At 41.4% G+C, this 15,676-nt stretch overlaps 2 protein-coding genes across 4 annotated transcripts in view; one reads left to right on the top strand and one right to left on the bottom strand.

Moving 5' to 3' along the window:
• LOC147252309 (glypican-6-like) overlaps window positions 1–5,815 on the bottom strand; it is a 92,876-nt gene extending 87,061 nt beyond the window's left edge. For both annotated transcript variants that reach the window (XM_086220569.1, XM_086220570.1), the window contains exon 1: window positions 5,072–5,815. In XM_086220569.1, the coding sequence (XP_086076695.1) occupies window positions 5,072–5,219 (148 nt within the window). In that variant the 5' untranslated portion in view covers window positions 5,220–5,815. The remainder of the gene's footprint in view (window positions 1–5,071) is intronic.
• Window positions 5,816–6,155: 340 nt separating this feature from the next.
• Window positions 6,156–15,676, top strand: part of fastkd5 (FAST kinase domains 5) — a 41,471-nt gene continuing 31,950 nt past the window's right edge. The window contains exons 1-3 of one of the 2 annotated variants that reach the window (XM_086220564.1): window positions 6,156–6,516; window positions 7,719–7,776; window positions 10,440–10,492. In XM_086220564.1, coding sequence (XP_086076690.1) covers window positions 7,741–7,776; window positions 10,440–10,492 — 89 coding nt within the window. In that variant the 5' untranslated portion in view covers window positions 6,156–6,516; window positions 7,719–7,740. Of the gene's footprint in view, window positions 6,517–7,253; window positions 7,298–7,718; window positions 7,777–10,439; window positions 10,493–15,676 lie in introns of those variants that run through there. The other variant, XM_086220563.1, reaches the window with a different exon arrangement.

The raw sequence follows: 15,676 nt of genomic DNA, 5'->3' as shown, positions 1-15,676 counted from the left end.
AAATGGAAGGCGCTCCTTCCTTGGCTACACTCCTCCATCGAAATTGGTGAAATTCGGTCACAAAGTCAACAAACACTTAAATGCCACTGGGAGCATCAACTCAACGGCCAAGGTTGTGCAGAGAGTTGAGAAGGAAAAGCAGCAAATAAAGGCCAATTCTAGCTCTTCTATTATATGAAAATCTGCGGGTGAAACCGCCACGTATGTCGAGATATTTCCAAAGCGAGAAATTTGTGAAAATATTATTTCAGGAGCACATTGCGGGAAATTGCATGTTTCTTAACGTGACTATAAAAGAAAAAAAACATCTCCCTCACATTTACCCTTTCCCAAATTTTCATATTGAACTTTGGGCATAATCCTGCAGATATAATAAAAAAACAAGTGTTTCCCTCCTTCGGCATTTGAATTTGCCCCATGTGAACACCACAGTGTCGCTCTGCTCACCACGCTGCAACCCTACAACACTTGCAGGACACAATGTTTTGCGGCGGCTCTCAGAGGGAACACCCATGGAGAGAGCCCATCATGAGGCCATTTTGGCATTCATGAGGATGATTGATGAGACAGAGATGGAGGCAGCGCTTGAGAAATCCCCTCTGCTGCAGGAAAAATTATAATTTGTTTGGATTCTTCTTCCCCCCCTCGCTTCTCAGTAGGACGGATTCACATTACATTATGTCGTCAAAGGCAGCCTTTAAAAACCCGGTGCTGCCGTATTGAGACTCAAACAATGACATCAAAAGGTTCTATTATCATTTTTATCTGCATAAAAGTAGGGGGGAAAAAAACAACAACATCATAAACAAATCTAAATTCCAGGAGCCAGATCAATGCAGTGACTGACAGGAAGGTCACAATAATCGAACAAGGCATCACTGTCATTGTGGTGTATCAAAGTCACCTGGCCATTCCCTCTGCAGGCGCTCCCATTTAGCCTTTTTAATCCTCTCCAAGCCATTACATGACAGTACAGAACCTGCGCACATTACACGCTTCAGCAGAGATCATTTGCCTCGCAAGCAGCCAAGGATAAAATAAAATATCAGCGCCGTTATTTCTGTCCCATGTCCATCTTGTGGCTGGGAGTAAACAGTCAAGTGATAGCAGAGAATATGACCAACTATGAAGTGCCACTGAATCCAGCAGTCTGCCGTATGACTCATTTTCCATATCTCTCCATCTTGTCTCAGACGTTGGGTAATCCACTGGGTGCAAACTGAGACAGCAGCGGCAGGACTGATCTTTAACTAGAGCAAAGGAGACTTGTCTTTAAAGCGGCTCAAATGGAATGAATTTGCTTAACTGCTAACCTGTTAAAGGGGGGGGGGGGCTGGGTGGATTTAGACCACTCCATAAGTTTTTACTATTGTGTGTGTGTGGTTTTTTTAACTTCCACTGACAGCGTGAGATCATAACTCTGTCAATACCACTGACTCCTCTGCTGTCAGTCCACCTGACCTGGCTCCTTCTCTTTGACCGGACACAGCTAAAAAAACCCAGGAATCCTGGTGTTAGCTGAGCTTTAAAAGTGGTGCTGAGCACAAAACTCCTGCAGTATCACACAGCTGTCATCTCTCTATCAAGTTTGCTGTAACTAAATATTTCAAATTGTCACAAAAAACAAAACAAAACACACACTTAGAAATGGCGCATGCGACATGGTGAAAAGAAACCGTCCAGACACAGATCTCATTGAGAATTTAACGGGGCTTTAAATAGATCATGTCAGTCAAATATGGCCCATATATGTCATTTGCTTGGATAAATCTTGTGTTTTCTGCCTAATTCTCTGTCTAACGTGGTCTTCAAGGCATCTTACATCTGAAGCGGCGCGCTCATCTCGCACTACAATACGATGCCGAAGGCTATCTGGCGATGGCAGAGATTTCAGGGAATCAAAGCGCAGTCATTAAAGATGAATGTACGTTGTGGCGGCGAAGTGAAGCCGAGCACCAAGTGTGAAAGTTACCGTTGACTCAAACCTGAAGGCCGAGCCGTGCCTGACACAAACAATGTAGATAAGATGGTTCCACAAGTCCACAAATTTGAACCTAAGATTCTCTGCTGCCTCCTTCAGTAGCACCTGCTCGGCAGAATATTTCAATGTTTTATTTTATTGTGGGGAAAATATGCATAGATTACCTCGGTAAATTCCAAATCGGTGAATTTTGAAGCTTTTTACGTGTCTTTAGAATGACGTAAGCTAACAAGTGGCTACTGAGACTACAGGGGTCATCGTGGATGTCAAACGTCATCGAAAGCAAAAGCAGCGCAAATCCAGCCGGTGACTTGACAGTCACATGTGACGTCACTCAATCAGAGCCCGCCATTCGATTTTTTTTTTATCTAGCAATAACTTTTATGCTTCAAAAATCAAATCACAAAGTTTCCTTGGTGAAGATGCTCTTGCTGAACAAACGTGTAAGTCTCAAAATTTTTTGCCAGGTTTTTTTTTTTCTTCTTCTAATAATCTAAAATCCAATGCAAAAAATGGCTTTTGGTCACGGGAACCTGTGATCATGATAATGTCCAGGTTGGGCTTCAAAAATACCATCCCTGCAGCACTATATTCAGACCGCAACCTGTGTGTGTGTGTGTGTGTGTGTGTGTGTGTGTGTGTGTGTGTGTGTGTGTGTGTGTGTGTGTGTGTGTGCATGAGGACATGATGGTGTGTTCCAGTACATTTTCTTCCTTTCATGGTCACTTCAACAGCGTTGGTCATTTATGAAGCAAAAACAAGACTCTTATCTGTCATAAGAGTGTTACATGATCCTCGGATGAAAAACAAGATGTACAAATGTGTACAATGACGTTCCACTCAAACGCTATGCTAATGCACACATCGCAGCCCGAATAAGTAAGACTTCATTACTGGATCATGTTCGCCTTAATAAATAAATAAACTTCCCGCACCTACAAATGTCACCAAATGTGTGACATTCTTTAGTATTTCTTCTTAAATGTTCTGACTGCCTGACAGGCACAGATCAGGTTGCATTTCCATACGGCATTCTGAGACTGTTGTTCATGGTCTCTAATCACAGGCAGACCCACAAACGCATACTGCACTCGGGTCTTCGTGTGTGTGTTCGTAAAACTGTTTCAAATGTGTTAAAATGTCTTGGTGCGGGCGTGCGCATATGTGAGTCCCCCAAATTACGCACAAATCATCGTACGCATCTGTAAATCTTATTTTTAATTTGTAATATACACCTGGGTCTATTTCACTGTATCACAGTTATACTACAAAGTTGAGAGGCACATAAAATAGAAACAGTCAACAATCGAAAGTGTAATCAATTAAGTCTCACATTAGCTCAGTCATGCTTGAATAATAATCTGCATAGATTAACGAAAATGACAATGGATGCTATTTATAGCACCGCGCCGTGTTTCTGCCTCTTAATCCTGACTCATACGTTGTTTCAAACGGAAGACGAACTTCTAAAACTAACTCACTATTTCCGCTTGAGTCAAGCTCAAAGGTTCGCGTGAGTGAGAAACCGTGAGGCGTCGAGCCTGAAGGGCATCAGCCTCACCTGTGGGTTTTGCTGAGGTGTTGATAACGTCTCGAATGAGTTCCTCGCACAAGCTGATCAAGAGGCGTTTATTCAGGGTGACATCATTCAGAGATGAGAGAGACTACATTTTGCACTCATTTGGGAGATTAGTTGTGATGTCAGTGACACGGATCCAAATGATTTAATCAGTCACTTTTTCAACCCGTCATTGAACAGGTGCGCCCGTATCAAATGCTTAATATGTTGCCTTTCGCGTGTGCCAGATTTACTGCTTTATAGAGAGAATCTCTGGCCCTGAAGCATCACAGTGACAACCTGGAGAGACACCTGGGACTTTACTGTGTCTATGGTGTAATTACAGTTCATAGTTAACCACACACTAAATACCGTATCTCCAGGTCGAGATGAAAATCTTGGATGTCTTGGATGACGTTTTTTTTTGTTTGTTTAGGATTTCTTGCATGGAAATGTCTTCCAATTTAATGGAAAGATTTGCTTCCTCCTTTATACGACCATGTCAGACCAATAATGAGACGATAACGATGATTAGAGGTGTTGATGAGTGTGAGGGAGGTAAGGATATGTGAATTGACTTGTGATGACTCTCACAACACAAAAAAAAGGGTTGATTAAAGTATCATGAGCGCATCTGTTCCCAACCACTGTGACTGAAAACATCTCAACCGTGACATTGTAAGGTCATGTGATCAGTGCCATTTATCTGATTTTTAGCAGGATTACGCACAAAAAAACAAAAAACCTATGCTGCTTATTTTCAGCAAACTTTGCAGAGTGGTGCAGCGTGGCCCAAAGACGATCCGTTACATTTCAGTGTGGATCTTTTTTAAAATGAACAAAGAGCATTTCTTTACATTGAGTTTGTCTGAGGTCGACCAGGCAGAGGTATGCATGGTATGAATAGTCTTGTATATATGAAGGTATACCTCCTCAAATATATGGCTAAACAACATCATATTGAAGTGAGGCAGCACTGGGAGAGCTCAGACCTCCACTGAGGAAATGAGACATCATAAGCCTGTAGATCTCAGTTCCTCAATTTAATCAGTTCATCAAATTAAGTTTCAATATACTGGAAAATGTCACACCCCCCCCCCCCCACACACACACACACACACACTCTCTCTCTCTGCCCTTCACACGCTAGGCTTGTGTGACGCCCCTGCGTCCGGTAGCTGCGCATTACAACAAACCAAATAGCCACAAATTAATTGAGAGCTTTTTCAACTCAAACTGTTCAAGAGATGGTGATGTTGGTCACGTGATTTTATATTTATATATATATATATATATATATATATATATATATATATATATATATATATATATATATATATATATATTGCAAATCTTCAACTTCGAGAGTGTAAAACTGACGATGATGATGATGATGCGCTTCACCCCTGCACCACAGTCGAGTTGGACTATCAAACTCTGATTTTTGTTTTTTTTTTCCTTTTAACTTTTCCCATCCGGCAGCTGCGTGACTTATTTGCGGGGAAGTGACGCTGTCCTCGCTGGAGTCTTACCTGGGATCTCCAGGAGAGGAACATGTGTGAAGCTGAAGCCTCTGGCGATGCAAGCCTCCTTCACCTCTGTGCAGTTGGCTTTAACATCTGCTCTAGTTGCAACGCACAGCACAGAAAAAGTGCAAATGAGGGTCTCCAGCCTGAGCATTGTTCACTTGTTTGACGCTCCCTCTGGGTGAAGGCTCTCTGCGGTATCCCTCTCGCTGGTGGGCTACTACAACCCCGCAGTAGATCCGCAGGTACTTTGATGACTGGACCTTGAATGGTTGCAACTCAGGCAGCGAGAGCGTTAGTATCTAGCAACACATTTCCCAGAGGAATATGGGTTTAAATCGCAGCGGAGGATGAGTAAAAGTCCCCCGAAGCCGCAGAAGAGAGTATGAAGGTGCCACATGAATCCAGGCTGCGCGTCCCCCGGCGTGTTGAGTCCGCTTGGCTCCGTAGACGGAGCCTCCGGTGGCTGCGTGGAAGTAGAAATGCCGTGTGGAAGGGAGCGCTCCGTGTTCAGATCAGATGTACTGGCTTTGGCAAGGCAAAGCGGGACACAAAATATGGACTGGAGTCCAGCCCCATCCGGTGAGAGCTGCCGGACAGACACCCACAAGAGGAAATAAGAGTTATTTGAGGATAGGTGAAGTGGGGAGTATAAAAAGAAATAGGATTAAAACAGCCGCATGAATATTTAGGTGGCGTCATTCGAAGATGTAGGATCCTGTTTCAAAAAGGATAAGACACCGTGGAACCCCAGAGTAGACACACAGAGAGAAAAATAGATGGATATAAATTCCCTAAATATGAGGAATTTGAGACAAAAAGATGGAATGTGTCCCCAGTGTGTTTATTTGTGGCCATGAATTAAAACTTGTCGCCAAAATTTGATTAAATTTGCGTCCGCAAAATGCAACTTATTCCAAAAATGTAACACATTTGTAGCCACACATATGATCCTGTTCCCATAATTTAATACATTTGTGGTCATGTGACGTAACTTTTTTCCACAAATGAATCAAAGCCTTGGACCGCAAATCAATAGAATCTTGGCAAGAAACCATCCAGTCTTATTGAAACAAACGATTCAAATCGTGTCAACAAAACACATTAAAAGATGCTTCTTTCTTTCTCTCTCTCTCTATATGGCCGCTCTGGGGCTCCATATAAAACCTCTTCATCCTTTAGCTTAAATACTGCGCTTATAGCTCAACGATTTTTTCGTCTTTTATTTTTTTTACCTATCCAGATAACATCAATTTTTAAACATTCATTTGACAGCAAACCAGACTACCAGTAACCTAGAATCAAACGCTATTAACGGGAGAATGTAAAGGATGTGATGGAGACCAGAAGGCAAGCTTTCATGGCGTTATTGATTTTGGAACATCTTGATCCTGGGGTAGATCAACAGTGGATTAACATGGCTGCCATCGCTGTGCACAGGATTTCTAGAGGTATGGGAAACCACATTTTCTAGGTTAAAGTCATGATTCAGAGGGCGACACTCCACTGCACCATTGTGGATCAGTTATCCATCTGCAGGTGAAGATTTAAGGTTTTTAGTGTTATAGCTGTTATCCACTCTGGGAACTCTTGAGCATTGTATTTTAGCGGAACACCGATAAAGCCGTAAGAAGACGAAGAAAAAAAAAAACACGTTGTTCACTAAAACTGTGACCAATTCAAGAGGCAAACCGGCAGATTGTGTTGACAGCAAAGTAGCGCTGGCAGCTCACGGTCAGGAGAGCAGAAAGTGTTTGTTTTAGTGGCTATTAAACACACAAACGCAATTATTGCTCAGGTAGCACTTTTATTTACTCCCAGACCATTATAACTGTCCTTGATTGGCTTGTTTCCTCTGTCTACTCTGACCTTCACCGATCTCATATATGTTGTACCGTCACCTGCATCTAAACTTTTATTTAGCTGTCAAATTTGGCCTTGATAATTTGAATTTACTGTATTTTGTACCTTGTGAATCTGTATGATACATTGTATTATTATAATTAGCATTATAAAATTGTCTGTCATTTGTCCTGAATGCAGTATGAAGATATACAGACCCTTCTGAATGTTGCGTGACTTTTAAAACATCCTATGCATTTTCTCATCGGGATTTCCCTTTTTTTTTTTTTTTTTTAAGTATTATCAATTCAATCAGCTTGAGAAGATAATGTAGTCCAGAAGTGTGCACCGGAGCCCATCAATGCTGGACCAGCACCCCCTCTCCAGGATGTAAGATCTGTCCTGGCGCTGTTTACACTGGGGTAACATTCTCCCAGCAGGCTGCTAGCTGCTCCTATGCTAGCTCAAAACGGTAGCCTAGCATTAACGTTTTGGGACAGTGCAGTGTAGTGGCTAGAAGTACAAGTATTTAATTTTAAGGTAATAGAAAAATCTATGACAGTCAATTAGGTCTCATTGGACCACCTTTCCAGATGGTGTTGGTTTACTATCACAGAGGGAATTCAGCTCGGACCTTTTACCCTCACAGCGACAGCTCTTACGGGCCCATACCTTTGAGTTATGAATGGTAACTCCAGACTCTATGAGCCCTGGTACAGCCCTCTAACATCCAGGCCCTTTCACTGCATGGGCTGAAGAAAAAGCTGTTCTGGGAGCGACGTTAATGTGACACAGTGATTATATATGGCAGGTTTGGACCTGAGTGGGACACCATGGGCGCAGAACAAGAAATTCAACTGTCCATGCAGGTGAGTGATGAACTAAATAGTGACAGCTCTCAGAGGGCAAAGCCTAAATTCACAACTTCTGGACTTACAACAGGCACATAACCTTCTTTTAGTCCACCAATCACTCAAAACACTTTACAACACGTTAGCATCCATCCATTCACACTCTATTAGCAGAGATTGCTAACGTGCTAACAGTCATATTCATTAAATGATGTGTGTGTGTGTGTGTGTGAGTGAGTGGGTGGTTGTGCGTATGTGTGCACACATTCAGTGAGCTTGGTTTATGCTTCTGCGTCACGGCGAAGGCGTAGACCCTACGCCGTCATTGAGCATTCGAAGTTCTGCGTCGAGGGAATGCGTTGCTCTGCAATTCACCGCCAAGCCGCTGGGGGGTGTGGCTGTTTGTATGGTTTTGGGGGGCTCTTGTCAGATTCCAAAACAAAACTATTTAAAACAGAAAGTCCAGTGCTTTTCTTTGAACGACTGTTTGCTTTCATGAATCAAACTGTAAACTTTGAACATGACAAACATGACTTCTTGTGGCCATTTTCCTCCGGAGACGCACATATTTGTCGCGGAGGTTCTTCCACGTCTTCATGCATTCGGCGACCTCCTCTTAGCGGACCAATCACAGTCCTTGACGTTCACGTCACGACGCGTAGTCAGGATGTTTTTGGAGGTGCATGTCAGGCTACGCCATAGTGTCCACATGGAGGCACGGCGTCGCCGCGATGCAGAAGCATAAACCAGGCTTTATTTTTATCTATGTATATTTGTCATTTTCAGACAGAAAGGCTTGCCAACATTATTTTTTTTTAAATGTGCTTTATCTCTTTTGAGGTTCCCACGCACAACCAGACCAACTAGAGCCACTTATTTATGTGTGGCTTGGCGTCTCCTTCCAGCTGGTCATAAGAGTGCACCTCCAAATGAGCCTGTTAACAATAGTCAGATGAAGACTCAAGTGGAGTTAAAAGGCTGGGAGTTGAAGATGCACTAAAATGCAGTTTTATTGTCTTGGCAAAAGCACAAACACAGCTTGGCAAAACATTAAACACAGCAGCCATCAAAGTGGCTAAACCTTAACTTTGGCAGCTGCCATACTTACAGCACAGAGAGCAATATACAGAACTTGGAGAGGAATAAACTCACACTTACAGCGCTTAAGTAGATCTCATTGTACAGACTCACTTGGAGCATCTACTCAAAACTGAGAAGCAGTAAATGTAATTGAATATACAGGTTATTTTCAGGACTGAGTTGAAGAGACCCAGGACAGTTCCTCTGCTCCATAGCTGATCAGCACCTCGGAGAGCAACATTTCCTCACCCGGTCCTAAACAATTTGCGGTTCCATGTAGCAGCGACTGAGCAGCACTGAAGTTCTCTTGAGTTTACTATTTCAGATTGTTGGCGACAGCCTGGTTTGGCTGCTGGAACTGACAGTTACAATATAAATGATGAATCAAATGGATTATTTCTTAATAATTTTTGAGGATTTTTCATAGCTGTGTGTGTGTTTGAGTGTGTGTGTGTGTGTGTTTGTGTGTGTGTGTGTGCATACCTCCTAGATTAAAAATAAAATAAAAACAGTTAATTCTACACTTATGGCCAGCCAAGTTCCAACTCCATAGCAAGATATCATTTTTTCCTGTGAAAGAAAGAAATAGAGCAATTTATGCTTTTTGATGAAAATTAAAAATTGATATCCACATGGTGGTGTTTGTGTGCATGCAGGGATTTAAAGGCGTGAGGGTGGTAGGCAGGAGAAATGTGCAATGCAGCTTTGGCCCTCACTGTAATGCTAAAATGAAAATCAATACTATGCATTTCAGCATTAGCCATCATTTATTTAATTTGGTTGCCCCGATGGGATTACCTACATTTATGCTGGGAAAAAAAAGCTTCAATAAATAGTTCTGAAGCTCAAACAAATAGCTTCAGGTTATGCAAATTAACATTTATAGCATTCACTCAAGACAACAATAAACTGAATGATTGCAATCAAGCGCAGCAGACAACCAGTGGAGCAAGCCCATGTCATTATAGCTCCACTTGAACGACCACTTGCCTTGTAAAATGAGACGTCTGCCTGTTCCATTTGCAGATTTCCTTTTATTTTGCACAAGAAAGGCCGATAATGAGAATGTAGAAGACTGTGAAAACTCATTCAGCTGTCAGGAGCAAACCAAAGTAACCTATGGAAAATAAATGACTGCTTATTAAAAACATGGGTTATGTATTGATGTGGTAAATAATGCCATATTAATAAGCATGGACACTGCAGAGAGTTGAACCCCATCCAATTTGTATGGGAGTACCTCTACCAGTGTCGTTTTGCTTTTTTAATGACATTGGGGAAAAGAAAACCTTTGTTAGCAAAACCATTTGATGTGTATGTGTGATCAATATTGTGGTATTGCAGTGACTCAGGAGTGTGTTAAAGGTAAAACATTGTGTGTTTTGGTACTGAATGTCATGAAAATATAGTAAATATGCTGTTGCAATGAAGGAAAAGGGAACCCCATGGAAAAGACCTCAGAGGAGTGGGTCATTGTAGATTTAATGTGTTAAAAAAATTGTTGGTTTTAACTATAAAGATTAAGTCACAGTCACTCATTTAGCACTTCCCAGCTACTACCATTCACTGTGCTAAGCTACGTTGTGGTGTGTGTCTCTGAGGGCCTCCGATGCAGTGCAGAGGAAAGAAGAGTATCTGTCTTCTCGTCTGTCTGGTAAGTTAAGACAATAAAATTATATATATGTAATTAGCTTGTTGCCATAGTAACATACATACTACTTACCTGAAGAGATTTGCATCACCAAGGCTACCTTCGGTTCATTAGGACTGCCAGATACAAAGGCTGGTCAACATAGAGAGGGTCAGCCTTGGTCTCTCTGTATCAGTCTCATGGACTTGATGAGGATGATGAACAAGGTGGTGAGGAGGGACAGCAGGATCCTGACGTTGCTTGTCCACACTGCTGATGATCTTGTCTGGAGATGAAGCAGTTGGGGGGGCTCTCATGCTTGATTAAAAAAAAAAAAGAAGAAGAAACAAATACAGGTTAAGGTGATTTTCTCATCATTCTGCTTCCTCATCTCATTAAAAACATCATTCATCAGTCACGCCAATGCCAGTGACCCCTTGATCTCTGAGGTGGTGGACTCCATGTGTTCCATCCCAGTCCGCTTCCTCCCGTGTTCCTCCCTCCATCCAGAGGTGGGCTGCACCAGTCACATCTGGGTCTGGGCCTTTAGGTCTGGATCCAGCTGGGTTTCTGTCTCGGGTGGTTTAGCAGCACAGACAAGCAACTTCACCAGCATCTCGGCCCCATCAGGGACACTCAGGTGAACCTCCCCAAATCACACATTAAACATCAATGGACAAAGCAAACAGCCGACTTTGATTGTCAATTACAAAAAGACGTATATCACACAGATGGTAAGTGTAGCACTTTTGCAAAACAGAACCCAACTAAGACAAGACATACCATGAAATTTAATATTCTTAAAGGCATACAGTTACTTTTGCATAAACACTTATCACATTCGCATGCAATGATTTACAGACTTCCTCTTGATACATAAAGGTAACTGGACAGAAATACACGATTTAGGTACCTGAAATCCTTTAAATGAGGAAAAAAATACCACAAGAGACAAATGCTCATACCGATACGTGCTGAAACAGGAGGCGCAGAGCTTTCTGGTGAGCCACGTCAACGCTGAGCCGTGGAGGAAAGTCAAGGAAGACAACCTAAAAAAAAAAAAATCAGATGTAATCAAACTTCCTATGATACCCTTTAAAGTATTTCATCTCTCAAAAAGTACAACCATCACATTTAACCCTAAAATAAAATGCTAAAGAAAATATGAAAAAAGAAACAATGTACATACATTCCTCCAGCAACTGCTTGAGGAAGTCTGCTCCTGCCTCGCCGATGATCCTGCTGCACGTCAGATTGTTGCTTGGAGCCAAGAGACACACCACCTCTGGTGAACAGGGCAGAGCAGCATGGAGGACTCTGGTCCTCAGCTGCACAGGCACCTGGTGTTGACATCACACTGAAGGACAATCTTCCCTCTGGCATCCTCACAAAACCATCCACGATTCCTCACAGTTGTGAGTCCCCACAATAAGTCTAAACAGAAAAAAACAAAAAGAACTGGTTGGGGGGAAAAAATGGTTGCAAAATCGTGTTATTTTTCAGTCATTTAATCTGAATTTAACTACTGTTCTACCTTCCAGTCGGGAGACTCAGCTGGAATGACTCATTTGTGATTTAAACGGAACCATAGCCTGACAATGAAGAAAATATAAAAACACAAACTTAAATCACAAACCACAACTTGTTCTAACAGAGACATCCACCTTCAACAAAAGTAATGTAACATATAATAGCTGGGTACATGCAGTATGTGCACCATGGTGGAAACTGGGCACCTGTGGTACCCAGTCCACAGTTCTCCAGTTGGTAGCCTGAGAATGATGGCAACGACCGCGAGGCATCAAGAGGAAGAAGTATAAACATGAAGTAACTCACACAACCACAAAATCTTGTTGATGCACCTAAATACTTTGTTAAAAAGAAAAACATCGCAATCATCTTTAATTAATTTAATTAACTGCTCCATTCACAGATCACTTGAAGCTGTCTGCACGTCACGTTCCTGCGTGTCTTTGTAAAAAGAAACCTTCTGTGATTATGAGAGATTGTTTGGAAAAGAAATTGGCAATCATTTTTGCCAGGATTCATTTTCAAGTTAATCAATGGCAAAAAGAGACACATGATTCAAAAGGCAACACATCACAAACCTGATAATCTCCTGTTATCAAAAATTGTTGAGCATGATTTTGACCAGATTAAACAACAACACCCCCGCTGGGTAGGTGACAGACATGCTTGTTCATTTCAGTCAATTTGAAGTATTTTCTGTCAATGATAAAAACATCTCCCAGCACATCGGCGCTTCCTGAAGCACAAACACACTCAAACACGTTAGTGGACACGCAACATTTGCATTGAGACTCTCAAACAGCACATGAAACACAAATCTTCATGAAACCTCAAGCATCAGTACAGTCCGACTCTTTCTGTGTATTATTTAATAAATATACATACAAATATGTAGCGTTCAGGATCTGTGTTCGCCCTGAAGTAATTCCCCTCATCTTCTCGTACTGCGCCATCAATCTTCTCTATTAACAGAAGCTCCAAATCGCAACGCGTGATCCCAATAAACGCAGGCAAAGGTTGTTTCAGAGGAAAGTTTGTTTTGTGACTATTAATGAAGGCTAATGTTCATCCACCAGCATCCATCGCACTAAGCTGACTAACAGCAAACAGCCTTGAACAAGTCTCAGCGGGTTTCTATCTGCATGACTGCTGCCAGTAATACAAATGAATTTATATATATAAAAAAAAAAAAGAAATCACTACATTGCGAAGTCTTGATTTATGACATGACTATTTATGGAGGTCTACACATGGGAAAAAAAATATAAGATTTGCATAAGCCTCTCACTTTATTATCCGCTAACCTGCTTTTAGAAAGGATTTGGTGGTGTAGTGGTGAAGAAGTTGTCAAGAGTGTCTGTCACAGCGGGAGTATCCAACACAGGCTGAATAAAGGTGCTGGCTTCCCTTTGGAGTTTATATACAGCAGCTGAGTTCAAAAACAACTAAACTAGTAGCCAACAGTTATCAATAATCCCTGGCAGTTTCCTGCAGGACAGGCGGGGCTTGCCTCCAGTGGGCGTGGTCTGACATATGGCAGGAAGTATACATTTAAACATCTCTATCTGCTGGACAGCTGGGAAAAATACAATTACAAAACTGCAAACTAAATGTAACAGGAAATTGTGTTTGTTCTCAAGCTCAATGTTTATTTTTCGATTCAATATATTCTAACATATTTAAGTGAATTATTTAATCTCTATTCTCCTTGCATTTCATATGATGTGATAATTTAAAAAATTATACCATGGAATACGATGTATTTCAAAGTCTTGTCAGTGATTGGGTCGTTCAGGGTTCATACGCGCCTTTGAATATGAACAAACATTCTCTGAAATGTCTGTTTACGTTGAATAAGCAGAGAAATCCATGGCAAGACTGAGAAACGCTCATTAAATTTCACTCAAATTTATAGCAAACTTTGTGGTTCGATACAACACAAACATATACTACAGTAAATCAATGTAACACAGAAGAGTTCTTTCTCAGAGCCACGTACACTCTTACATGCAGATAACTGAGAAGAAAGTTTCAGAAACGTTTCCAGGGCCGGAGATTGTTATTCTTTATTTTGTTTACAAGTTTCATCAACCTTGACAGTCGTGAATGAGTATCACAGAATGGAAAAAAAAATAATAATAAAAAAAAATATATATATATATATATATTTTTATTTTTTTTTGTCATCAATGAGTGTTTTGCTTTGCTTTGAATTTGCAACAGAGCTTTTCAGATGCTAAATCCAAGGCCCCGGTCTTGGAAGACATCTTGAGGTCAGTATTGACCCTTTGACAAAGCGCCACCTAGTGTTTAAAGAAAGTCAGACGTAACAAACATCATCTGACTGACATCAAAATTCCCACATGCTGTCTTCACCTGATGTAGAGCAACATAATGTAGCTTAAGTGTCTTCTCTAGCGCCACCTGGTGGTCACATGAAGTGATTTTTGCACTTTCGATGTGTTCATTGTTCTCAGCTTCATTCATGCACGATCTATCGTGCTGTGACACTCCTACGAGCGCAGGTTTCAGGGCCCCTTTATAGCTGCTTGGGGCTTTCAAGGTCAGTCTATGTTCTATCTTAGCTTTAATTTGCATCACATGACAAGACTGAGTGAAGAAAATACATCATAATGAATTAAAAAGATACCTTATAATCTTCTACGTTGTTATTCTTTAATAAACTGCCATGTCAACACCACCTTAGTGGTCTCAGGTGGTTTGCAAGGGCAAACTAGAAGAGCTCTTCAAGTGGGTTACGATGATGGCGCTCTCCAGGTGCAGGACTCAGAAAGGTACACATTCAAGACTTTGATGAGTGGGTAACCTCTTTAGCATAAGTACCGCCACATTCTTTTAATGACTAATTTACCACTCATGACGCCAGCGTTTGTTTATTTTTCTATCTGCGAGTCTGCCTCCTTGCTCAGCTCATTTCAGTGGGAGTAGATTAGGAGTTCCGTTCAGCTGGAGATGTTACATCCCCCTACAGCTCCGGACTACTCCAACAAATTAGAAAGGGGACACAGTTGCAGTCTATTGCTTCTTCATTGCCAGAAAACACAACCAAAAATAGACATCAAACAGAAAACTTTTTAGGAGGCTGAAGGAAAACAACAAATACCAAACTTCTATATTTCACTGATTTTCTAGAGCGTTAAGGTCCCAGACAGGGATGGAGTGATACGGCAATTCAATCAAATATTAGAAGATGGTCTGTTAGTCAGTTTTGAATGAGTTAATCAACATTTATTGGTAATATGATAGAATTATATTAATTATATGTTTACATTTCCCAACATTTAACATGAACTTAAATATGATCACATTTGATACTATGAAGATGCACTGCAGCGTCGGGGACGGTCCGATCAGTTTGCTCGACTGTTACTTCTGCCAAGGTGTCATTGTTTTAGCGGTGTTCTGTCTGTCAGCAGGATGAAACCGAAACTAAATGAGATTCACTTTCAACAAACGTGACGGAGGTGTTGCACGTATCAGGAAGGGAGCCACTTAGGAGTTAGAGCAGATCCAGCAACACTGTCGTGCCCACCAGTTTCTTTTTAATGTTTGTACAATAAACCTTTGTGTATGTATGAAGTAAAAGTACTGCTTCTCGCAAGTGAACACATAGCTGCTAATAAGTATTTGTGAAAAATTATAACACCCTCAAAAATG

This window comes from Aulostomus chinensis, chromosome 12, assembly GCF_037954235.1.
Source record: "Aulostomus chinensis isolate RoL2024-O1b breed Wild chromosome 12, RoL_Achi_v1.0, whole genome shotgun sequence".
NCBI classification, from domain to species: domain Eukaryota; kingdom Metazoa; phylum Chordata; class Actinopteri; order Syngnathiformes; family Aulostomidae; genus Aulostomus; species Aulostomus chinensis.
Note: the sequence above shows the minus strand (reverse complement) of the source record. Positions and strands in the feature narration are given on the sequence as shown.